The sequence below is a fragment of the Cydia pomonella genome, chromosome 18, assembly GCF_033807575.1.
Source record: "Cydia pomonella isolate Wapato2018A chromosome 18, ilCydPomo1, whole genome shotgun sequence".
Lineage (NCBI taxonomy): Eukaryota > Metazoa > Arthropoda > Insecta > Lepidoptera > Tortricidae > Cydia > Cydia pomonella.
Window position 1 is genome coordinate 11,501,807 of NC_084720.1, and position 26,796 is coordinate 11,528,602.

Genomic DNA, 26,796 nt, shown 5'->3' on the forward strand with positions numbered 1-26,796 from the left:
CTCAGATACTGGATTTATTTATTTAGTATAAAACTGTTCAATTTTAAGATTAGCTCAAAGAGCATATAATCACTAGATTAGCTATACTTTAGTTCAAAATTATTGAAAAAGTTTCCTATCCTTGAATTCTTTAATTTAAAATGATTCACGATGCTCTTTTAGTTTTGTGGGATTGTTCTCAAGCAACACAAGAAGTACGTCTTCCTTATATTTAAACAATAATCATGAATATTAATTATCTAGTACAGATAAATCAGTAATTTATTAATGACCAACACAAAACCATAAAAATAATTTAGTGCATATGTAAAATATGCGCAACGAATCAGGTGGCTACAAGTCAGTAATGCTTCGTCTTAGACAAACCAATGATGATATACAGGCTTCGTCATTTCTAAATAATAATTTAAGATAAGTAAAATAACCGTCACAAATCGTACTTGTTTCAAATGTCCCCATCACACTGGCAGCGGTACCACACTGAATGGTCAATGAGAACTATTCATAAGATTGTCAACAAACAATTCCCTGTCTCTCATCCACCGACCTAGATCACTCACAAATTACTGCAACTGGCACAAAGTCTTACATAGGTACAGTACAGTCATACATCTAATAAAGTCATGTTAATAATGTATCTTTAATTAATATAATTTCAGACAACCAAATATCAGCATTATGCCAATCAAGGAGATTCAGATGTCTACCATAGGATATGCGAAATTGCTAAGAGCCATCACAGGATTCAAATCTTTGTGGATAGCATGAGTTTTCATTGTAGAAAATCACATTCAGGTATGCATTAGTTTCATTTTTGAAAAATATAAGTTTACCTACTCTTAATACAATAATAGGCAGATTTAAACAATCAGATCATACAGATAGACTGTGTAGACAAGGCATGCCTTGACCTAGGAACTGCACTATTTTGCAAGTAAATTTTCTAGTAATGTGTAGTCATACCAGGGATCGGAACTGGTTTTTTGCAAAAACATCGAAATAACCATATATTTCGGTTTATTTTATACTCTAAATGTAGGACTCAGTTGTGTTTTCAGATAACGACTTCGTATTATTAGATTGCCTAATTAGAAATGAAGTAATTAACAAAGAACGAAAAAATACCGTTTTCGTTCCCATACAAAAAATACCGGTTTCCGATCCCTGAGTCATACAGCCTGTAAGTTACAGGCTTGAAATAATTTGTTTTTCAGCTTCTTCGCGTACAACAGGCCTTTACGCTCAAGCATTGAGTGAAGGCATCACTGAAGTGCTCCAATCCTACAAGAAAACTCTTCTAGAAGTGGAAGGACTAGTGATGGGGAACCATACCTACACATTGTCATTTGTTTATAGTTATGTTGAAAAATACCAGGGCCTCTTCAACACTTTGAATAGACTGATCTCTACTATTAGAGAAAGAAGACTGAATGGATGCCAGATTTTAAGTTTGACTCATCAGTATATATTGAATGGCAATGAAATGGTCCATGATGCTATAATTAAGTAAGTATATGAATACAGTGTAAACTATATAGTGACACTTAAGGGACTGGACGTTTTTTTGAAGCTACAGAGAGTTTTCATTATATAGACAGAAATTAATATTAAAGTAAATTAACTATAGTATGGTAGGCGTCTCGGGCAACCCTAGGGCAGGCTCGTTCTTTGCCCAGAGGCTAGGCTTGGCTATTCAGAGGGGGAATGTCACTAGCATTTTGGTGAGTTTTCCGGAGTCGGGTGATTTTGGGGAGGTTTTTTATATTTAGTTTATTTTTTATTTTAAATATTTTAATTGTATCTAGTTATTGCTTACTAACTTATGGTTGCCAAACATGGGCACTTAACAAATCCCACTACAAAAAGCTAGAAATTTGTCAAAACACTATGGTGAGAAGTATGATGGGTAAGCGATTATCTGATAAAGTTAGAAATATAGATACAAAGAAATGTACTAAAACAAAAGATATTACTACAACAGTTAAAAAGTTAACATGGAAATGGGCAGGTCACACAATTAGAGGGAGAGAAAAGTGGTCTAAAGCAATAATGTACTGGTTTACTAGAGACAAAAAGAGGAAGCGTGGCAGGCCAACAAGAAGATGGGATGATGAGATTAAGAGTGCAGCAGGAGGTTGCTGGACTACAATAGCAAGGGATAGGGATAAATGGAAAGAGTAAGGGGAGGCCTTTGCCTAGAAAAGGATATATATATAAATGTTAACAACAAAATGTGCTTATAAAATACTTGTCTGAAATAAACTACTATTTCATTCATTCATTCAGTTATTGCTTGTTTAGTTTTATAGTTAGTTGTAAGTTTGATTTATGTTTGTTCTTTTTAAAGTGTTCGTCTGTAAATTATATATCTGTACTATAGCCAACAAATGTCGACATGATAGGGTGTGAAATGTTATATCGAGTGAGTTAAGTATATGGAGTTTTCACTGTATTATAAATTGTTCTGTTTTTTTTTTTCAATGTGACTACAAAATCCAAACCTCATCATCACAGGTATGGAGGCATACCTTGTTGTGTTTAACATAATACTATGTAACAGTTTTTTTTTTCAGAATCTTTGCATACATAAATAATGTATTCATGAATCAACTTTGCACCTGGCTGTTGTATGGTGAACTAAGAGATCCCTACCAAGAGTTTATAATCATATGCAGTAGAGATGAGACTTCTGACACTTTTCTGTCCACCACTCCATCAAGCACAAATACTGATAAGACCCTTTTGAACAGTGTAAGTACCAATCATGTTATTACTTTCCCTTTGTATAATGTAATACTGACATATATCATAGAGAAGCAAGAGGTTAAAACCTTGGAGGATTTAACAACTGGAGACGCCTTGTTTGTAATTTTCTGTACGAAACAGTCTGCCGATTTTTGCGGGGGTGGGGTATGTCAAATGTATGGCTTTATGGCATCAGATAAACATCAGTCCATGCCATACATATGACCTTGGGCCGAGATTTTCGACAGAAGGGTAAGCTCTCAAAAGGCGACTCCAGTTGTTAAATTCTCCAAGGTTTTAACCCTTTGCTTCTATTTAACTGATTTTCGAAAAGAAAGTTTTTAAATAAACCTAATATCATCATCGAGTGCTGTTGTATTTAATAACTTTACACCCACTTGTGAGCTATAAAATTGATATACTCTGTTACTTACCCATAGTGGAAGAGCAATATTATCTTAATACAAGTATTTACAATACTTAAAAAGAGATACTAGCACAATTATGGAAACTGTATGCTACCAAATAAATTTATATACCTATATACTAGCTGTTGCCCGCGACTTCGTCCGCGTGGAATCTTATCTTGAACATTTTACATCTTTAGTAGGCACTTATAATTTTCATGTACTTATTACAATACTAATTTTACAATCTTAGTAGCGGCTTTGGGGGATACATTTAGAAAACTTGTTAAGAGGCTGTCAATACCTAAAGCGCGCACACTGTCTATTTGTATCGGAGTAAATGAGATAGCACTGTCGCATGTTACTGGGCAAGGGAATAATAAGAAAAATATTTAAATAAAAAAAAGTGGATTATTAGTGTAATATTTAACTCGACCACGGTTTAGATATAAATGTTTTGAAATTGTGATTTTAATTGCAGACCCATAAGTCAAAACTATAAAGACATAAAACCGTTTAATTGTGATTTTAAGACCAATCTTTGCAATTATTTTCTATTGAGCCGATTTCGTTCAATCGTGTATCGAGTACGACCACGGTCTTTGAAATATAATTAATATGAACATATATTTTTCTTACTTGACTAAAACAAATAAGTAGTCTTTCTTAAAAAACTGTTTAAGTAACATCAATTTCAAGGACATTGGGCGTTGACAGCCTCTTAAGGTTTGGAACCCAAAAACGCGACCGTATTACTAAGACTCCACTATCCGTTTGTCCGTCCGTCTGTCTGTCACCAAGCTGCAGCTGCAGCTGTAGCTGTTGACATTTTCACAGAAAATGTATTTCTGTTGGTGCTATAACAACAAACTAGAATAAATGTTTAAGTGGGCCTCCCATACAACAAACGTGATTTTTTTGCCGTTTCTTGCGTAATGGTACGGAACCCTTCGTGCGCAAGTCCGACTCGTATTTGACCGGTTATTTTTAGGGTTCCGTACCCAAAGGGTCAAACGGGACCCTATTACTGAGACTCCGCTGTCCGTCCGTCTATCACCAGGCTGTATCTCATGAACTGTGATAGTTAGCCAGTTGAAATTTCTACAGATTATGTATTTCTGTTGCCGCTATAACAACAAATATTAAAACAGAATAAAATAAATATTTCTTTCCAATCTCGAGGTTCTCATCCAATCACCGAAGTTAAGCAACGTCGGGCAGGGTCAGTACTTGGATGGGTGCCCGTTTTTATAGATAATGGTACGGAACCCTTCATGTGCGATGAATTTTTATAAACGCTGAAACTACTTATCCTATAATATAATATGCGCACATACATACAAAGTTTCAAGTTCCGCATTTGAATTATATATCTTTTTAACGAAGTTTTAAATCCCTAGCTTAAAATAAAATTTGAACCCCATTCAAACTTTCATCCTCTTTTTACCCCCCTTAGGGGTTGAATTGACAAAAATGTTGAAATCATTTTTTTTTTGTAATCGGGTCATATAGATAGTCATAAACTATCTTAGAAGTTTCAAAGCATTTGTAATAGATTCAAACTTTCAACCCCTTTTTAACCCAGTTAGGAGATGAAATTTTAAAAACGCTGAAATTACTTTCATGTATTCAACAATATGCAAATATACAAAGTTTCTAGTTCCGCACTCGAAAAACATTTTGATCTCCATACAAACTTTCAACCCCTTTTTCACCACCATAAGGGATGCATTTTTAAAAACGCTTAAATCACTTTTCTTCTATTCTAACAATATGTAAATATACAAAGTTTCCAGTCCATACTCAAAAATATGTTTGATCTCCATACAAACTTTCAACCCCTTTAACGTCTTGAGGGATGAATTTTCAAAAACGCAGAAATTAGTTTTTCTCCTATTTTAATAAAATACCTTTTTACAAAGTTTCAAGTTCCTAGCTCAAAATAAAACTTGAACCCCATACAAACCTTCATCTCCTTTTTAACCCCCATTAGGGATTGAATTTTCAAAAACGTTGAAATAACTTTTATTTGTAATCGGCTATTATGACTTTATAAGAAGTTTCAAACCATTAGTAATGGATTCAAACTTTCAACCCCTTTTTAAGCCCTTTAGGGGATGAATTTTTCAAAACGCTAAAAAAGTATCAAGTTCCTAGCTTAAAATAAAACTTGAACCCCATACAAACTTCCATCCCCTTTTTAACCCCCTTAGGGGTTGAATTTCTCAAAATGGCTTCTTAGCTCTTGTACACTTTATAAATGCAACCTAGTGTGTAAATTTCAACTTTCTAGCATTTGTAGTTTCGGCTCTGCGTTGATAAGTCACTCAGGACACGTGCATTTATATATATAAATATATATACATTTTTTTAATGAATGATCTGGTATGTATTTTAATTTATATGAGACTGTACTTGTATATTATTACTTTAAAAAAAATTGTTTCAAATTTCAGTTGCAGGATGCATCTCTGGACTGTGGCTTCATATTAAACCCTAAAATGATACCTCATTTCATGCCACTTTCTTTAGCCCAAGAAATATTATTTATTGGTAAAACTATCATTTTATTTGGTTTTGATCCCCAAAAAATGAAAAAGGGTACTTCAGTGAAAACCCGGCCAATGCTATCTTTAAAGAAGTTTGGAGATTCTAGAAGGTAATTTAACATACATTACAAGTGTAAAACAATATTGTATACCATTGACAATGGTTATTAATATGATTCTTATATTTATAGGTTTACAATTTGGGAAGATAAAGAAGCGGAATTCCATGAGAAATTACAGAAATTTAAAGATCCTGAATTATTTGAGATATATAACCTGAGAAATGTAGTGAGGGAGATCAAGGAGTGTGTTACTAAGGTATGTTTAAATAAGTATAAAATTACCATAAACGAACGTAGTTTTGCAAACAGAATCCATCCTCAAGAATTAGTCATTAGGCGGGTCCACACAGAGCGAGCATACGCGCGAGGCAATTTCCTCACGCACAAACCGGTCAGTATAGACGTGCCTCGGCCGAGGCGAGTTTTACTCGTCTGATCCTTTTCCCAAACTTTTGTCCAAACATACAATCTTTTGAACTACATGCATTGTTGTGAGACAAAGTCTATTTATAGGTAAAAAACTTAAGTAAGTCACCTGTATGTAGTTGTGACGTGTTCGAATAGACAATACATGATTAAAAGATACACACAAACAAAACAAATGTCTATTCGAACACGTCACAACTACATACAATAGGTGACTTACTTAAGTTTTTTACCTATATATTTATTTGTCCATATAGTCCAAGTACCTATAAGTATTTCTGTATGTCTATAAAATAAACTTGTTTTCAGCACCTTTGGGCAGTAGCTGTGGAAGAAGCACAGTTGATCCACGAGCTGCGACTGATGAAGGATTTCTACCTATTAGGCAGAGGAGAGCTCTTCCTGGAACTGTTACGACTCACTGCGCATATGTTAGAGAAACCCACAACACGAACTGGAACTAGAGGTAGGTAAATGCTTTTTAAAATAGGGTAAACCCTGTTAGTTTGATAATGCACAGTTTTATTTCAGATGATATGTAGGACGTAGGGACTTTAAAACCCTTTGAAGAGAAAAATGTACTTACTACCTGTCGTCCTACTCCTGATTCTTGTGCATGGGCGGTATTTCTCTTGCAGAAGACGTCATATGACGGTGATAGCAATTCATTGTGAATTTTTCAATTTTACTATTTCAAAACTTTGTTAGCTGAGCACACAAATCAATTCTATATTATTTTTACTATTACTTTGATTACAGATATGAACCATGCATTTCAATTGGCAGCGAGGTCCGTGTTTCTAAGCAACAGTGCGGACATTGAAAAGTTCAGCTTTGAACTGCCCTATGTGAAGCCGAATACGTCTGTAAATTCGACGATGACAGAGGAATCTTATTCAGGTATTTTTAATGGTTTTAAGGTTCTTCAATATTTGTTCTCATATACCAAAGGCAGCTAAAAGTAGTTAAGCTAGTAACGATGAGTGATTTTTTTCTTTGCGGGCGTTTATTTTATCTTAGAAAAAGCTCTCAACGGCATTATATATGCACCTGAAGTGATCAACAATCAATATATGCATCTCCTTGACGGAATATTCTTCTACTATAGACCTATACAGGGCGTCCCAAGACTATGGGACATCAAGGGAAAGTACCTTAAATATAAGACATAGGATATTTTGCTAAAAGGAGACTATTTTATTTTCAAAACTGAGTAATACTGCATTCAAAGATTTAAAAAAATAAGTTTCTTTGTCTGGAAATCGATCCGGCTCAAATGTGGAAAAAAAGACATCCTGTATTTTTATGATGCCAATCGAAAGAATGCATAAAAAATAAGTCACCTCAGAAATATGATATCGCAAAAGAAATGAATAGAGTAAATTTTTTGATTACAATTTCAAGATTCGGTTTAATTCCCAGAAAAAGTAAACAATTTTCAATTTTTTTTTAATTCTTTGAATGCAATATTACTTACTTTTAAAAATAAAATAAAGTCTTCTTTCAGCAAAATATCCTATCTACGATATTTAAGGTACTTTCCCTTGATGTCCCATAGTCTTGGGACGCCCTGTATATTACTTCGTAAAGACCGGCCTTGCGAGCACTACGAATAGGGTCGATACATGGGTGTCAAAATCGCATTTGGTTACACCGCTGCGCTCAGTCGTGTGGCGAATTGCGCAGTGGAAACTCGTCATGTAATGCCATTAAACTTTTTTTAAAAATGCCTAATTGTGTCGTGAAATTGTGTAAAAACTATTACAGAAAAATCAAATACACTTATGAGATTTCATGTCATCGCGCGGTAAATCATTTCAAATTACATAATTTTTTTGTTTTATTATGACGATTGGTCTGACCTTGCGCGGCGCGAGACGCGATGCTAGACATATATTAAAGTAGACTGCACTCTCGCCTCCAAAAAACGTGCCGAGCGAGATAGTTGGAAGGTGACCTCTGCTATTACGATATTTATTAAAATAAATGTCATTTTTATTGGTTCGGTATGTAAGCTAGTTTATTGACTCACTTAAGAATAGACCTTCTAAATGTTAACATTCAGTGAAAATCAAGCTTCTTTGGTTATGAAGTATTGTGTATGTATTTAAAAAATAATGTATTTATGTAACACATTTTAATATGTTTTAACTCCCACTTATTCCTACTTAATATTCTTAAGTGAAGTTAATAAACTAGCACGGCAAAATCTATAATAATGATATTTATATTAATAAAAATAGTAGCATGGCTTGTTTAGCTGTGGCAACAATGATAACATTTATTCAATTGTCACTTCACCGTCGCCCTAAAGAAAGAAAGGGACTAAGGTCTCCCTCGAGCCATTTTTCTAGACACGTTTTTTGGAGGCGAGAGTGCAGCCTACTTTCGCGTATGTCTCTGGCCAAAGAGACTTGATTGTGTCTTTGCTCTGACCATCGGCCACGTAGTTTACGCAGTATATAACAGGTGGCGTTGTGTTTTGCTTAACGAGTCTTATCGGTCGGAATTGTATGTATGGGCTCGTCTTTACTTTTTTAGATCTATATGTCTTCTACATAATACAAACGCTACATACATCCAATAGTCGATCTCTGCTTTGTCGCCGCCGAACGGGCAACTTGCGTATACTTGTACACAGTAATACTACTCCAAGAGCTATAGGTAGTTTAAATCACCCAAATCATTGCCCGTACATTAGTATTAATATTTTTGTAGAGCAAGGTTCCTTTCCATGGCATAACATGGCGCTCTGTGCAAATAGTATGAAAGCATCGTCCCAATTAACTTCGTCGTGTTCTAACGCCTTATTGTCGCTTGTATTTCCCCTATTAAGCCAATATGTTTACTAAAGTGATAGTTCGTAAGTATATTTTCAGAGAAAAAAATATAAATTTGCATTGCAGCCGCAGACGGTTGGTCCAGCTTAATCCTGAAGTACGACTTCAAGTGGCCGCTGCACTTGCTGTTCACCCCTGAAGTGCTGGCCCGCTACAACGACATGTTCCGTCTGCTGCTGAGGATCAAGAAGACGCAGCACGATCTGCACTCGCTGTGGAAGACTTATAAGCAGTCCTCGAAGTAAGGATTTTATACGGTAAAACTATTAGTTCATCCTGAACAAAGGCCTCCTGACACATTACCGGACCAAGATGGACCGATACTTTTCATGCTTGAACTTTAAAATATTATTTATGTGATCTATGTTCCTGTCGAATTTCATGAGTATTGGATAAAGAATACGCAAGATATCGTGTTACAAACTCATGCATGAGAAGTACACCCTTAGTTGATCCTCAAATCTCACTTTGCTTGGTCGATTGAAACCCATTAGTTACTCACGTATTAGAAGATAAGATTAGAAGTAAGCGTGCTCGTCGCAGTTCGGCACTGAAAAAACCTAATTCTTAATTTTATTATAATTTGCGAGAAGTGGACGCACCTCTAGGTTCTTTAGACTGTCTCATTACGTGAGAAAGAAAGGAGAATAAAATCCAAATCTATTAATTTTCTCCACAGTTTTGCCATGTGCCAGCTCCACAACAAGCTGATGTTCCTAATAAACAACCTGCAGCACTACATGCAAGCCGACGTGTTAGACACGTCCTTCTCCAAACTCATGGACGCTGTGACCAAGACCAACGATTTTGAGAAACTGAGGAAGGCGCACGCGATATTCCTCGCGGATGTGTTGAGCCAGTCCTTTTTGACGATTACTTCTGTAAGTGGTTCCTTAAGTTGGTAGTATCAACTCTCATTCCAGACAGTTATTACACGTTCTTCTACATCCAGCAAACATCGCCGGCATGAACAAGGCAAACGAATATGAAAAGCTAAGGAAGGCGCACGCGATATTTCTCGCCGATGTGTTGAGTCCTTTTTGTTGATTACTTCCTTAAGTCGTTTCTAAAATATGTTAGGAGTAGTAACTCACATTTATTTATGGATATTCACTTTCTCTCCAAACTCATGGATACCGTGAACAAAACCAAACGAATTTGAGAACCCGTGGAAGCCAAAGAAGAACTCCCCCTTATCTCCGAAGTTTACCCACGAAAAATTATGAAATTTTTACATAATATTAACATTACTATAAATTTTATAGGAAAAATATAATCAGACCTCTATCTTAGTAACTTTTTTTTAATTAACAAAAAACCTTTCCGAAATCAGTTCGAAATTTAACCAACTTTACGTGTGTTTATTAATAATAAAAAAAAAAATCTATTCAGTAACTTAAAGTAAGTGCTGCCGCCAACGCGGCTGAACACCTCAAGCGGCGCAAATATGCAGCCATTGACTCTGGCTATATGTTTGAGCCTTTTGGGGTGGAAACCCTTGGGCCGTGGGGACCTGGCGTTCACAACATTTTTAAAGAGCTTTCAAAGCGCCTCGTGGAGGCAACGGGTGACAAGAGGGCTGGCTCTTACCTCGCACAACGCATTGGCATTGCTGTCCAGCGCGGCAATGCCGCCAGCCTTCTAGGCACCTTGCCACAAGGCACTGAGCTGGAGCCAATTTTTTATTTATAACTTTAGTTGTAGTTTTAGTTTTTAATCTGTCTCCTTTTTAGCTTTATGTAGTTTTGTTTAAGGTATATTTTAATGTAATTCCAATATAATTTATATATAATAATAGTATAATATATAGTCCTTAAAGTAAACATTTCAATATCCATGCTGGTGCCTCTTTTTAACCGACTTCAAGATTTCAAAAGAGGAGGTTATCAATTCGGTTGCATGTTTTTTTTTATGTTTGTTACTCCATAACTCCGTCCTTTCTGAACCGATTTTGAATATTATTTTTTTGTTTGAATTTATATATATGCAGATTGGTCCCGTTTTTGTCAAAACTCAGTTCTGATGATGGGATCCATGAGGAATCGAGGGAACTCTTCAAATGTGAAAGGCATACATATAGTGATTTTTGTATTTGCTGTAACAAATCAAGAATTTACATTTAAAAAAAGTGACATTTGATAAGTGGAACTGCTGATGATGATCAGAATGGAACTCTTCAACGACGTATAGTACACGTTTAGCGATTTCTCCTCTTCGCTGAGTTTGTTAAGTAAATTAGATTTTCAAGACAATTTTTTGTCAGGTTCGAGTTCTGACGTTGGGGTCCATGAGGAATCGAGTGAACTCTTCAAATATGAAAGGCATACATATAGTGATTTTTGTATTTTCTTTAACAAATCAAGCATTTACATTTAAAAAAGTGACATTTGATGAAGTGGAACTGCTATTTATTATTATTTATCGTATGGCATTTTTACTGGATTTAAGTTAGATATTAATCTAGAGATTGATGTTTGCACTCTTCAGATACTCGATGGCCCTTTCACTAAGGTTCGCGAGGTCTTCAATCCGTCCCTTGAATTTGGTGAGAGGGCATTCCAGAACAATGTGTTCGACCGTCTGCTCAGGGTCACCACACACACACTGAGGGGAGTCACACCAGCCCCATTTATGCCAATGGTGGGCACAGTTTCCAACACCTGTTCGTATGCGGTTCAGTTGACTCCATACCCGGCGCGGTTTGTCGAAGCCAGGTGGACGTTTATTTGGGTTGAGTGTGAAAAGTTGTTTTTCCTTCAATTGTTGGGCATTCCACTCAGTCATCCATGAGTCGCGTATATCCAAATTAGATTAGATTTTCAAGACAAATTTTTGTCAAGTTCGAGTTATGAGGATGGGGTCCATGAGGACTCGAGGGAACTCCTCAAATGTTAAAGGCGATAGTGATCTTAGTATTTTCATTAACAAATCAAGTATTTACATTTGTAGAAGTGCATAGTTCACGTTTGGCAATTTGTTCTCTTTGCCAAGCAGTTAGGTTTTCAAGGCATGTTTTTATATTTCTATCCTATTTAATTTTTTTTAATAATTATCTGGTGGTTTATTTCATGCATGGTGTGAAATAATTTATCTTAAATACAGTCGAATACCCTATTGCGGGTATCTTACCAGTCAACCATAGGGCAAATCTGAAATGTGTCAAGGTGGGTGCAGTGGCAAAAAAATAAACATGTTACCTCCTTTTCTACATAATTAGGCGTAGGAAGCTGTCTTTTTAATTTCATTGTATGAAATCTAAAATCAACAATAATCGTTCTTTCACCGTTCTCCCTCATTAATTTTTCCTTCGATTATTTGTAACATCTGGCGAAAAGGTGGTAGTTTTATGTTTTTTTATGACAATCTGTAATACGTACATTATTACACCTGAAATTTCTATGAGATTACATTAAGTACACCTTTTTTCAAATAAAAGATCAATTTTTGCAATCGGTTCACATGATAGAGAATTATTCTCGAAAAACCAACATACGTGCATTACATCGCGCAAATTAGTTAGAAAATTTGCCGATAGATGGACTTCTGATCAAAAGTCTTTCACCTTTATCTTTGTAGTTACACGAGATAATTCAAAGTTTGTACGGAACCCTCGGTGCGCGAGTAAAACGAACTCGCATTTGACCGGATTTTTAAGTATGTTATTGACACAAAGAAAAACTAGGTTTATAGGTATTCTAAATTTGCAAAACAAAAACTTTTTTTGGGCAAAAATGTGAAACCTATAAACCTAGAACATATTATGCTGAAGCGATTGACATCAAAATCAAAGTGATTTGTTAAGATTTAGTTAGTGGAAAAAGTTTTCGCCCGAAATGGAATTTCGTAGAAAAAAAATACTGTTATTTCGTTAGATTTGAAAAGCTATTCCTCCCTCTTAATATTTGAACTGAATTGACACAGTGGCTAGAAAACATATGGTTCAGTACAGCCATCTGTTTCGGCTGTCCAACTAGCGGGCACGTTTTTATCATAGGCTGTACCTTTCTGTTAGAATCAATAACTCTTTACTAAACGCTATACAACAGCTTTTTCCTTAATACTATATTTTAAATTTGGACTTAAACTTGTTACAGTCAACCAACAGTGAGTACTCCGGCTCAGAGTCAACGGACTCCATCAACAACCCCGTCTTCTGCAACATTATGGAGCTGCTCAAACTGTGCCATTCCTTCTGCAACATGAGCAGTTCCGTTACTGATAAAGTATCTGAGGACTATTACATTACGGGATACTCTGAAAGGTACATAGTATAGAGCATTTTATATACCCTTTCAGTGGTAAGTATACAGACTACCTAATGGTAATCAGTTACCCCTAGCCTCAGAACACTTGGAACTGCATTGGTGTCAAATTGTTGAAAACCAGTACATTCCTTTTTTTTGAAGAACTGCTTACAGTAGTCTCGTGAGAAAACCTCAGATAGAGTACATTAAGCTGCAAACAAGTTTCTATGCATGGGGGTCAGCTAGGTCTCAGGTGAACTAGAGAGCGACCCGCCACAGCCGAAAGGCAGAAGCGGCCACTCATACCTCCCTTCCAGGGAGATATCGAATGACATCCATCTATCCATGAAAATTCCACAGCTGTAGCGTTTGCGCCGATTTTGGCCGTTCTAGGCACTGAAGGCTTTAAACATAATATCCGACTAAAGTTTTACAGTCGATCATGTTGGCGGCTATCAAATATGCGGGAGTCCGGAGTACCTAATGGTATATGGTATTTCTATTTAATTTCAGATTCAACAAATTAGTGAAGCAACTGATGCAACTTCTACTATCGCTTCGAGACCGACCTTGCGGCATTTACCTCGCTCGTCTGCTGATGCGACTGGACTACAACCGGTGGTTGAGCGGAGAGGCGCAACTCACTCAGTCTCTCACCAATATGCTACGATAATGGTACAAGCTGTCAACTTATGCAACTTCGCCTGTCGCTGCGAGACCGCCCTTGCGGCATTTACCTCGCGCGTCTGCTGATGCGACTGGACTACAACCGGTGGTTGAGCGGAGAGGCGCAACTCGCTCAGTCTCTCACCAATATGCTACGATAATGGTACAAGCTGTCAACTTATGCAACTTCGCCTGTCGCTGTGAGACCGCCCTTGCGGCATTTACCTCGCGCGTGTGCTGATGCGACTGGACTACAACCGGTGATTGAGCGGAGAGGCGCAGCTTACTCAGTTTCTCACCAATATGCTACGATAATTGTCCCAGAACACGTCAGGTACGACCAACAGATAATAGGTTGGACTCATGATTAGAAAGGAATTCTATATATCGAATCGTGAAATAATGTGATGCACAGGGAAGTCCGGATTTCATTAGGATAATTCAATACTCTGGTACTACAGAGTGCAGTTCCGGTCAATAATTAGATCAAAAACATGACCAAACATTTAAATCTGCGTTTATCCATATTCGATCTCGCCATATACTCCAAAATTGTATGCATCGGCTTAGGGATGGCGTGGAGACAACTGAGATATGAGGAATGACGGTCCTGTATGTTTTAACAAGTTGCTAGTAACACTGCCATTTTGCTGCCAAATATTTAATGTATTAACTCTATTATAAATAGATTGTAACGCTAATGATGTTTATATCCAACTTGGCATTTTAAAGGGGCATGCAGATCTGGCGAACCATTAACCAGCTATTTGCTCGCGTGCTTCTTGTAATACGTAGTATGCAGCGCGCGAGTTGGCGAATGGCGCATTCGTCCGATCTGGATGAGTGATCCTTAGTGATTATAATATCTTTCTTAAGTTAAGCCAGGGATACACTAGGGGACAAATGTCCCGCGACACGTGTTGGCGACATGTCAAGCGAAATCTGGCGACATCGCGCGATTTAAGTTCGTAGCGCCGTCAGGCGAAGTCGTGCGACTTCGCGAAACTTCGCCTAACATATCTTGGCGACATCGCACGACTTATGACACACACTGGCGACATGTGACGCGAGATGTTGCGAGACATGTCGAGCGAAGTCCGGCAACGTTGCGACGCGTCATTCGACGTCGCAAACGACAACGTGTATTCCTTGCTTTAAGAATGAATGTGGTTGTAACTGTTACTAAAAAATAAAAAAGTATTTATAACAAAACCTTTTTATTTCAGCTATCTCCCGCCTCCATATCGTCGTCAATATCCTCTTCCACTAAACCGTCAGATGCCGCTTTAGCTTCTGCAGCATGTTGCTCCGATTGTTTCATGAATGTCTTTATTAGGATGCATTTCGTCATGTCGCAGGAGCATGGCAGGGGGTGTTCTACCTCGTTGGGGTCTTGCATTGTTAGTTGCAGATTGTATCTGTAATAATGGGAATGAAAGTTAACTAGGTTTGCTTTTAACCATAGGCCAAGGAATACTTACAAGTGTAATCTACTAAATATTATAGCTGAAGTATATAAAGTCAGACTAAGTTAACTAAAAACTAAGTTAAGATAGTCTGTGCTATCAAAATGGCTACCGAGTTAGCTTGGTTGGACTAGCAACGTGCGGCGTTATATTTTGTGGTAACTATAATTGTGTTACGTTGCCGGTTCCGAGCCAGCCAGCAGTTTCAGTCACGTAACCTAGCATCCGCAAATCTAGGGGAAAACGTCAATTCTCTAAATCTTATAAAATTACTCCAAAACTAAAAACTACTGAACGGATTTTCATACGACTTTAATCTATCAATAGAGTGATATTTGAGGAAGGTTTAGGTTAGGTACATAACTTGTTAAGGTTTTGTGTAAATTGGTTGAAATAGAACGATGTTGTCGGAAAAAATGACGCTGGCTAGGAGCTTTAATCGAAAACGCTGCCTGATCCGTTTGAGCTATAACAACACAATGTATGGTGGGCTTGTCTCTCTTTCATGGGTCTACAAAACAGTCTGCGATGTTGAATGTCTATCTGTACAAATAAATTGCACATGCATCATATTCATCATTTGCCCCATCAGCATTTAGTTTATATAAAAGTGTTATAACTAGTCAATAAGTACCTTTTTCCATTCATTAAATAATCACGTTCGCTACTGTATAAGTGTGCACACCTATCAAGTTATAATAAAGCAAGTTTATATCAAGAATTCGTCTTTCGTGTTTCACATTACTATCAAGAATCTATCAAGTAAATGTTAGAGTTAGCAAGTACTCTAACATTAATGGTCCTTCGATAACCGTCTTCTGTGCTCATTTATTTGTCAGTTCAATTCAGTTGGCTTCCCACAAGCGGGTCTCACCGACTGGATTGAGTAGGCAGATAGCGAAGTGCACGAAGAATATTAACCAGCAAGTAAGGAAGAAATAATCAAGACATCAAGTAAGACAACAAGGTCAAACAACTAAGCAACAAGGCAGACATACATACGCGAACAATCAAGAAAGCAAGGAAAGTGAACACGAGTTATCAAGAAAGGTGACCAAGCAAGTCTACCACCACCCATTATCAAGTTATTTTCTTTACAGTACTAATTATCAAGAAAGCGTAATATGGAGGATCTGTATCAAAATCAGATTCAGCTCCAAACTGTAATCAAACAAGTGAGAATCAACTTCAAGAAGGATAGTCAGGATCGTAAGACTGAAGATTACATTAAAAGGAAATTATCTTCTCTCGACTTACACTGGGAGGAGTTCAACAGCAATGACGAAAAGTTACGTGGGTTTGACAATCCTAATCATACCTACTTTTGCAACAATCTTTATGATGAGACGTATAACATCTACATGCAAACAAGAGAACTAATTCAAAAATCAATCCCTTCAACGTCCCCGCCCACGGAAATAGCCAAACCTAACCCTGTCAACGTTCAACCGGCGCCAAGACAGCAACCAGGATCAGCCAAATCGACATTGCCAGCAACGGGAGTCGAGAAAAATCTGCCCGAACCTACATTTACATCGCAAGGAAATAACAGCAAGCTAGATGAAATGTTACGCAAGCAAAGTAGCAATTTCAAGGCATTAGCTCGAACGCTGGCTAATATCAAGCTAGACAGTGCAGCAGAGAAATGGGAGCTTGAAGATATCATAAAATCTCTGGACTCTCGCTGGGCTGCCATCGATTCGCTGCACTGGGAGATAGACAGTGAACTCGGGGGAACGGATGAGCAATACGAACACACATTTACAAAATACGAAAACGAGCATGCAGCAATTAAGAAGCAAATTAACAGCAAGTTGTGGTCAACATCGCACAGGGAAAAGTCTACCCCACGCCTAGACATCCCCGTATTTCATGGCCACTATCAACAATGGGTTTCGTTTAAAGATTTATTCACCGAAGCTATCCACAGTAATCCATGTTTATGTAACGCACAAAAGATGCAATTTCTGAAGAGCAAGATAAAGGGCGAACCAGAAAGGCTTATACAACACTTACCCATCAGTTCAGATAATTATACTACGTGTTGGGAAATACTAAACCACCGATATAACAACAAGAAGTTAATATTTACGACTCACATAAACAACGTCATAAGCCTTCCTGTGATGCAACAAGCTACGTCAAGCCACGTCAAGAGACTCCATGACGTCACTATAGAAAGTTTAAACGGTATAAAAAACTTAGGAGTCAACATTGACACCTGGGATCCGATATTAGTCCATTTATTGCAACAGAAATTGGACACCGAAAATCACAACGAATACATGACAGCTCTAAAACAGCCCAGGGAGTTACCATCATTAAAGGAATTCTTGTCATTTTTGGAGGGCAAATTTACCGCTATGGAGTCGTCACGGCGCAAGCAAGAAGCCGCTGTTAATCGAACAAGTTTGAATACACCATCTACATCAAGTAATCAATACAAGTCAAGCCGTTTAAATCAGTATTTTACAAGCAACAAGACTCCAACAAGTAAGCCAGGCCTCGAATACAGGCGCAAATGCCCAGTTTGCCAGCAAGATCATGGTATATATTTCTGTACCGAGTTCAAAAACATGGCCCCAGGACTTAAACGAAAAACAATTACAAAACTTAATCTTTGTAGTAATTGTTTATACAATCATAACGGCAAACCTTGCCATTCTACTAAACGGTGTCAAGAATGCGGCGGGTATCATAATACACTTTTGCACGAGACATTTCACAATCAAAATGCAGCGTCGGTAAATACGGTCGGAAATCAAAGTCGACAACAAGGATTTGGGACTCACGTGGCACAGCAACGTGAAGACAACAATCAAGACCCAAATATCCTTTTAGCTACAGCTATGATCAAAATTCTGGGAAATGATGGAGTACCCCGCACGATGCGTGCCTTAATAGATCCTGGGGCCCAGATGTGTTTGATTTCTGAAAACGCCGCTCAACAGCTAGGGTTACCACGACAGCAAGAAAAAGGAGTGATCACAGGAGTGGGCCTTAGAGATAGCAAATGTAAAGGCATGCTGTATGTGACCTGTTTATCATCAGATGAAAAATATTCCTTCAACACCGAAGCCTTTATTATGAAGGATTTAACAAGAAAATTACCCAATTTCACCTTCCCCAAAGCAAGATGGGATATTTTGGATACTTTACCTCTGGCAGACTACAATTATAATGTCAACAACTCGATCGATATATTACTGGGTGCTGAAATTTACGCAACTATTTTGATGCATGGAATGTACAAGCATGAAAACTTATCCCTTGTTGTACAAGAGACGCACTTAGGATGGATTATATGTGGGAGAGTACCGCAAAGCTTTCAATGCAATTTGGTGTTAAATAACATCGAAGACATACAGAAATTTTGGGAAATTGAAGATATTCCAGCACAAACACTCAATACCAATGAAGAAGATGAGTGTGTCAAATACTACAAAGAAACAACAACAAGGTTGGCAGACGGAAGATATCAAGTACGGATCCCTCTGAAAAAAGCTGGTCTACAGAAACTAGGCCACTCAAAAAGTAAAGCTGTGGCGCAATTCCGGCAATTGGAATACAAATTCAACAAAAATAAACATATTGCGCAACAGTACAAGTCATTTATTCACGAATACCTATCAATGGGTCATATGACTATATCGCCGACTAAACAATGGCGGAACGCACGTGAGGCACGTGAGGCGAGTGAGTGCTACTTACCACATCATTGCGTTTTAAGAGAATCAAGCACCTCAGCTCTTCGGGTCGTATTCAATGGATCAGCGAAGACATCTACAGGAGTCAGCCTTAATGATATCATGCACAAAGGGCCTAACCTTCAAAAGGACCTTTTATCGCTCATCTTAAAATGCAGACAGCACCGTGTAGCTTACATCGCCGACGTCGAGAAAATGTTTAGGCAAATATGGGTACATCAAGAAGATCAGAGTCTGCAGAAGATTATTTGGAGAGATTCGCCAAACGAAATGTTACAAGAATACCAACTAACAACAGTTACCTACGGTCAAAAAGCTGCACCCTTCCTAGCAATGATGACCTTAAAACAATTAGCCCATGACGAAAGATCAAACTACCCTGAAGCAGCAAAAGCGCTCGAAGAAAGTTTCTATATGGATGACCTTCTTCACGGTTCCCATTCCGTTTCATCAGCCAAGCAATTGCAGCATGAATTGCAAAAGCTACTACAGTCTGGAGGCTTTTACTTAAGAAAATGGATGTCAAATTACCAAGAACTGGCCAGAACCGACAATCAAGATACTTCAGATGAAAATAACTACTACTTTAAAGAAATGGAATCAAGAAAAACATTAGGACTCCAATGGGACCCCTCTCAAGATATATTTCATTTCGAAACAAAAATGGAAATCGTTTCGGACGTACAGCAAAACACTACCAAGCGTCAGTTGTTATCAGAAATCTCCAAACTATTTGACCCCTTGGGTTGGCTCACACCCATATCCACCAACTTGAAGCTGCTTTTCCAACTTTTGTGGAAAACCCCTCTGAAATGGGATGACAATATACCAAGTGATATGCATAAAGAATGGTTAATTATTAAACAAGATATAAATAATAATATAAACACATTTAAAATACAGCGATGGATCGGCACCGGCGGTGTCAGCGATATCGAGTTACATGCATTCAGTGACGCGACGCCGCGAGCTTACGCGTGCGTTATCTATTGCAAAATATATATAGAAGGCCAGCCGAAAATCATCTTACTAGCCGGAAAATCAAGATTGGTACCGAATAGCAAAATTATCTCCCTACCAAGAGCAGAGTTGTGTGGAGCCCATCTTCTTGCAAAATTAACGACCAAGGTAAAACAATGTTTAATCAACCATAATATCAAGATCTATGGTTGGGTAGATTCGACCGCAGTTTTGGGATGGCTGCAAGGTGATCCTAACCGCTGGAATACATTCGTCGCCAACAGGGTGCGACAAATCACAGAAGTCATCCCTCCCGAGTGCTGGGGCTACGTTAAATCAGCAGAGAATCCTTCGGATTGCGCAAGCAGAGGACTTACCGCGTCACAATTAAAACAACATTCTTTATGGTGGCAAGGGCCCACCTGGCTACCGACGTTTCAAGCAAAGAGTCAAGATAAAACCATTATTTACACTACGAACGAAGAGCAAAAAATCATGCAAGTTAACGTCGCCGTCAACACTGAAACAGAAGATAATATCATCGACCAGCTAATTGACAAATATAGTTCGTTATCAAAACTAGTGCACGTAGTAGCCTGGGTCCGAAGATTCATCACGAAACAGCAAGACAGAAAAACTGGCAATTATCTTCATTTATCGGAAATAAGAGAAGCAAAGGCCTTAATTATCAAGCGGGTCCAAAAAGCAGAATTTCAAAATGAATATCATGATTTGAAAAAGGGTCGACCTATTTCGACTAAAAGCAACATACTTGCTTTGTGTCCATTCTTAGATGAAGACGACATCCTGCGAGTCAAGGGGAGATTGAGAAACGCGTACATCGCGTATGACATGAAACACCCGATCATTTTGCCACACAAGCATCGATTGACTAGCCTTATCATTGATAACGCACATAAAATGGTTCTTCATGGCGGCGCCCGACTAACCCTAAATTTTATAAGAAACAAATATTGGATCGTCGGAGGCAACAGCGTCACTAAGCAATTTATTCGACACTGCGTGACATGCAAAAAACAAAAAGCAAACCTGCAAAATCAAATCATGGGAGACTTACCTGCATCAAGAAGCAATTCATCTCGTCCTTTTGAACACACTGGCGTAGACTTCACGGGGCACGTATTCCTCAAGGCCAACAAGGGTCGTGGTATCAAGACTACTAAAGGATACGTGTGCGTGTTTGTCTGCATGGCTACAAAAGCGGTCCATCTCGAACTGGTATCGGACATGACAGCATCCGCTTTCATAGCAGCGTTGCGAAGAATGGCTGCGCGAAGAGGTACTCCATTACACATGTACAGCGACAATGGAACAAACTTCCTTAAAGCCAGCAAGACACTTCAGGAAGAATACCTCGAAATCCAGAACATAGTAAATCCAGAGTGCCTGGGTACGATATCCGACATGGGAATCTCCTGGCACTTCAATGCACCCGCATGGCCAACAGCCGGAGGCTTGTGGGAAAGTTGCGTCAAAGCGTTCAAGTACCATCTAAAACGGGTCATTGGAGATCAAAAGCTCACTTATGAAGAATTCAGCAGTTTATTAGCACAGATCGAAGGTTGTATGAACTCAAGACCACTGTGCGCTATATCAGAAGACCCTGAGGACATCAACTATTTGACCCCTTCTCACTTTCTAAGCAGCGGTCCAACTCTAACATTGATAGAGACAGAAAGAGACTTGCGTACAAGATGGCAACTCACTCAGAAAATATTTCAAGACTTATGGAAAAGATGGCGTTCTGAGTACCTAGCACTATTAAACTCTAGAAGTAAATGGAAAAAACCTTTAGCCAACATCAGCCTTAACGACGTTGTGCTCATTCATGATGATAACCTGCCACCAGGCAAATGGGCAATGGGCAGAGTTATAGAGCTACATCCGGGACAAGACGGATATGTAAGGGTTGTGACCCTTAAAACGAAAAACGGCATATTAAAGCGTCCAGTACTCAAGCTCTCTATTTTGTTGAAACACCCCGAAGAAGAACTACCTAAAATGCATCAGAAGAGGCCGCTACCTGACAAAGAACTCGAAAAGCAAAACTCAACAAGAAATCCTCAAAAACTAAAGGCAAACAAGGCCAGGTTTTCGCTGTCATCAATGTTCGCAGCACTGTTATTATTTTTATCATGCCTCTCAACCGGTCAGTGCGATGTCAACATAATACCATTTCGCGAAACACAGGGGCTATACTTCGATAAATTAGCAGACATGATGTTAATTTGAGATGAATGGAAACTAGTCGTCTATTATAACATGGAACCTTATTGGGACGCAATGAACGCATTACAAAAATACTCCCGATTCTTAAAAGATACCTGCGAAACTATCAAAACACAAGTCCACTGTGACATAATAATACTACAACTGCGTCATGGATTCTCAGAACTCGAATACTATAACCACCTGTTGCTCAGTCAGCATTCGAGCACGCGACAAACCTCACTACGAGTACTACGAACTCTACGCGGCCTTGTCGACGGTGTCGGTTACGTCGCTAACAGCTTATTCGGCGTATTGGATGAAAGGTTCGCCGAACAATATAAAAAAGATATAACACTTTTACGAGACAACGCTAAACATATGGCTTCCCTTTGGAAAAATCAAACATCCATTGTTGAAGCGGAATACAATTTATTAAAACGTACCGAAGACACTATGAATCAACAACATAAAATGTTACATCAACATATAAACCATATGGATGAAGCTTTCAAGAATTTGCAACAAAAGGTAGAAACTAACAACATTATCAACGACTTCAACTTAGGAGCCACTATAGCAAGTAATATGCTCCACAACCTAAAAGGAATGCAAGACATGTTATTAGACACCATCACCGATATACATCAAGGACGTTTTAACTTACACATGTTAACTCCGGAACAACTTATTAATGAGTTAAGCACCATAGCAAGCACCCTACCCAGAGATGTTTCCCTGCCAATCGACAACTTACATTCAGATCTCCGCAAGATATACAACCTGCTACAAGTAAAGACAAGGATGATGGAAGACGTCCTTATCGTCGAGGAGCCACCAGCCGCCACGCCGCTCCAGCCCCGGGCGTCTCCGCGCTTCGCCGTAGTCAGCGAGACTCGTCAACACAGCAACGAAGATCACAGCGAGACGACAAATCTTTCGCGAGTAGATAAAGCAACATCCCCTTCATTTAAAGTAGTTAGTTTTAATTAAATTTAAATAATGTATATCAAGTTTTACGCAGCATCTTTCTCTCATCTCAACCGCCCCCGGAATATAAGGATAACTTACTACACCCATTCTTAATTTCTAGAAAAAGATCACATAATACGTGGCATTTGCAAAGCTATTTACACGGATAGAGTATTAATAATAAAATTATCAAATTAAATATTAATATAGATTACAATTAGTACATATAGATTACAATGGTCCCTTACACCATACAATTTAAATGAATATTTCAGGAGTAATCGTAAATTAAAGTTTCATTTCCAGCCATATAACTTGTATGTACATGTATAACTTGTATGATATGTTAAAGACGCTTTCCCCTGTTCTAATTTTTACCACCTTATGCGCTGGGATCCCTTTATTTACCCCCTTCCACGCACTTCGTACGCAGCCAATACCAGCACAGAATATTAAAATCATTTCACCAACCTTCTTCCATTCAACTGGTCCCTATTCATATCCAACTGAAAGGCAATAGGCTCTCCAGCTTCCACCTCTTGTCCATCCGGCAGCACAATAACAGTCTGTTTCCAATGGGTCTCTGGGCTTGAGGGACTGGTGCTTAACACTTCCCTGCCAACCTCGTTGGATAACTCGGGGAATGTGCAGTCGAACCACACGCAGATGCCTTGGTAGGAACCTGCTTTGTTAGCCGCTGTAAATATTGCAAAAAAATTAATAAGGCGTCAGAAAAAGGTACAGGCGAGTTCACGAACATCTTTACAAACCAACATTCCAAAATAGTTATTTATTTAACAAGGGGGAAAAGTTGTTGTTTAACCTTCCATGCTAATATTGATACCCGAGCAAGCGAAAGATTGCAAAATTGAACCACGAGCGTAGCGCGTGGTTGAAAAATTGAATCTTGAGCGTTGCGAGGGTTTTTGCTCCTTATGACCTCGGGAATGTGTGGTTAAAACCTGTCAGGTTATATGGGTCCACAGTGTATAGTGTCTTTTATCTGTCTAAAAGTGTACTGAGCGCCGTGGCCGGTCGGCTGTTCAGTGGTGGAGGTCAGATTAATAGGCCAGTACATCAGTACAGGGGTTGTAAATTCTGAGTTTGATATAACATTATGTGGAATATACCATTACCAGTTACAAGAGAGGATGAGGTATTGTCGCCACAATGTTGCACATCGTGCATATTTACTGCAGCTTTGAAGTGATAAAAACTGCACAAGTGTACAAGATATGCGTAAATACATTTTTTGTTGTGTTTGTATTGTATAGTACCAACTAATATATATTTACATATTACATTTAATTGAGTCCTTATAAAATAAAACTAAACCTAACTCGAAAAAAATAGTGTTGGGCGAGGGATAAGCGTGAGGCCAATGATTGTGATGATGATGATGATGACGTGGTTTGATTTATTTTATTCTGTTTACATACCTACAACATGCTGTATGCTGTAAGTGTCCAAGTCTTCAGGCATGTCTTCCTTCAAATTGATCCAGGCCATAGCCGTCTCCTCCCCCAGGAGCTCGTCAGCTCCAATAGACAGGATCTCTGGCTTATTGCATTTGCTCGCTCGGAGCTGTTTGCCAAATGCTGACATTGAAATTCCATACACATTGTGCCATTTTTGATACAATGATTTAACACTGAAATATTTTTCTTGGGTCAAATTACGAACTCAATACCCCAGCGCTATTTCCACTGGTAGTTGTAACATGAGTAAGTTGTTAAATCACAATAACAAACAGAATTAACAGTGCAGTCTTGAAAAGTTTTAAAGATTTTTGGAACATTTTAATTATTTTTAGGGTTCCATACCTCAAAAGGAAAAAATGGAACCCTTATAGGATCACTTTGTTGTCCGTCTGTCCCTCTGTCTGTCTGTTAAGAGACCCTTTGTCTTGGGAATGTGTGGAGGTATCGCGTTGAAATTAAAACATATAGTTTCAGGTCTACGGTCCCTTGAATCTGTGAAAAAATCAAACTACCAAGTAAAAAAAGATATGGCTATTTATGCTGCAATAAAACTTATATTTGGACACTCTCAAGGGAATCAAACTTTATAATATACTTTTCGTTGATCTAGAACTATGAAACTTGGCATGTAATACTGTCTTACACTACAGTACAGGGAAAAATCTAAAACTATTTTGTGATTAATGAAAAATAAGTTAAATTTATAAGGAACTGTCAGTGGGCTCGCACTTGTCCATTTTTTTATTTACTAGCTTTTCTAAATGATACAGAAGAATGTATTTCTAAGAATAAAGGAGGTCAGTCTTATCTTGTATTTTGCATTGTTGAACTGAAAAATGTATGTGTTCCATAATGCCTTACCTACAAGGAGCTACATAAATAGTAGCACTCTCTGGAAACATCTCTCCACCCTCTTTCAAGAACTTGTGTCTGGCAAAAAGCACAGAATCCAGCATGCCCTCATGTAATAGATAGAAGCCCATCCACTCAGATACCAGGGCATCAACCTTGATGTTGTTGGGTAGAATTACGTCTTCCACTTTACTATGTATCACCTGGAATTGTTATTAAAAAGGGTTTTAGTCATCAACACTAACACACAAAAACTGGCAAAGTGCGAGTCAGACTCGCGCACAAAGGGTTCTGTACCATTACGCAAAAAAATCATGTTTGTTGTATTGGTCCCAGCCCCACTCAAATCTTTATTTTATTCTATTTTTAGAATTTTTGTTATATCGGTAACAGAAATGCACCATCTGTGAAAATTACAACTGTCTTTCTATCACGGTTCATGAGATACAGCCCGGTGAGAGACAGGCAAATGGACAGTGGAGTCTTAGTAATATTTGGGAACAAAACCCTAAAAAGCTACTGATTGTTTGCCAAAATTAGGACATGAAAATGTTATGAGTAATCAGTGGGGCAGCCCAATATTTTTGTTTATCAGCAGAGGCTTGAGACAAAAACATTCTTAAAAAATTGTGAAAAATTAAATTACCTCAATAACTTCTTCAAACTTATTCTCCTTAACAATGTCCTTAGCTACATTAGCAAGACTACTTGCTTCAACCGCATATACTTTTTTCGCACCAGCTTGGGCACAAAATATTGAAAGAATTCCCGTACCGCAGCCCACATCCATAACAACTTTGTCTTTGAAGTAGGCTTTATTGTCCAATATGGCTTTCTGATAGGCACGCGTTCGAGGCTCATCGTCAATCATTAACCTGTGAACCTGATTTTTAACATAATTTAGTAGGATTTCACTGAAATTTTAAAGATTTTAGACAATTAAAATGTGCAGTAAATAGGGTAACCTCGAAATCTTCGTAGCTGCAAAAGTAATCTTCTTGAATATCCATTTTTAGAGGTTTCAAATAATATTTAAATGAAAAACTTGAAATGCATGCCCTATTTAGTCTAAAAACACCTCCAATCCAATCCAATGTTTTGGTCTGTTTTGGACTTTTGGTGTTTATCAAAGGAAACGTCAAATTTACGTAGTATAGCGATTGTTTAAGTTGCTGTTTAAATTGCTTATT

At 38.1% G+C, this 26,796-nt stretch overlaps 2 protein-coding genes across 2 annotated transcripts; one reads left to right on the top strand and one right to left on the bottom strand.

Moving 5' to 3' along the window:
• The first annotated feature begins 10 nt into the window (after nt 1–10).
• On the top strand, nt 11–14,911 carry LOC133527741 (gamma-tubulin complex component 4). Its single transcript, XM_061864890.1, has 12 exons — nt 11–194; nt 660–795; nt 1,215–1,506; nt 2,574–2,751; nt 5,609–5,811; nt 5,893–6,019; nt 6,499–6,655; nt 6,949–7,089; nt 9,096–9,270; nt 9,709–9,910; nt 13,124–13,290; nt 13,787–14,911. Exons 1-12 carry the CDS (start codon nt 141–143, stop codon nt 13,944–13,946), a joined length of 1,992 nt encoding a protein of 663 aa, XP_061720874.1. The 5' UTR covers nt 11–140; the 3' UTR covers nt 13,947–14,911.
• LOC133527743 (uncharacterized) lies at nt 11,295–26,745 on the bottom strand. The gene is made up of 7 exons (XM_061864892.1): nt 26,572–26,745; nt 26,253–26,489; nt 25,616–25,809; nt 24,713–24,924; nt 23,745–23,970; nt 15,153–15,357; nt 11,295–11,377 (listed from the first exon to the last, which is right to left on the bottom strand). Exons 1-6 carry the CDS (start codon nt 26,614–26,616, stop codon nt 15,162–15,164), a joined length of 1,110 nt encoding a protein of 369 aa, XP_061720876.1. The 5' UTR covers nt 26,617–26,745; the 3' UTR covers nt 11,295–11,377; nt 15,153–15,161.
• Nucleotides 26,746–26,796: the final 51 nt, after the last annotated feature.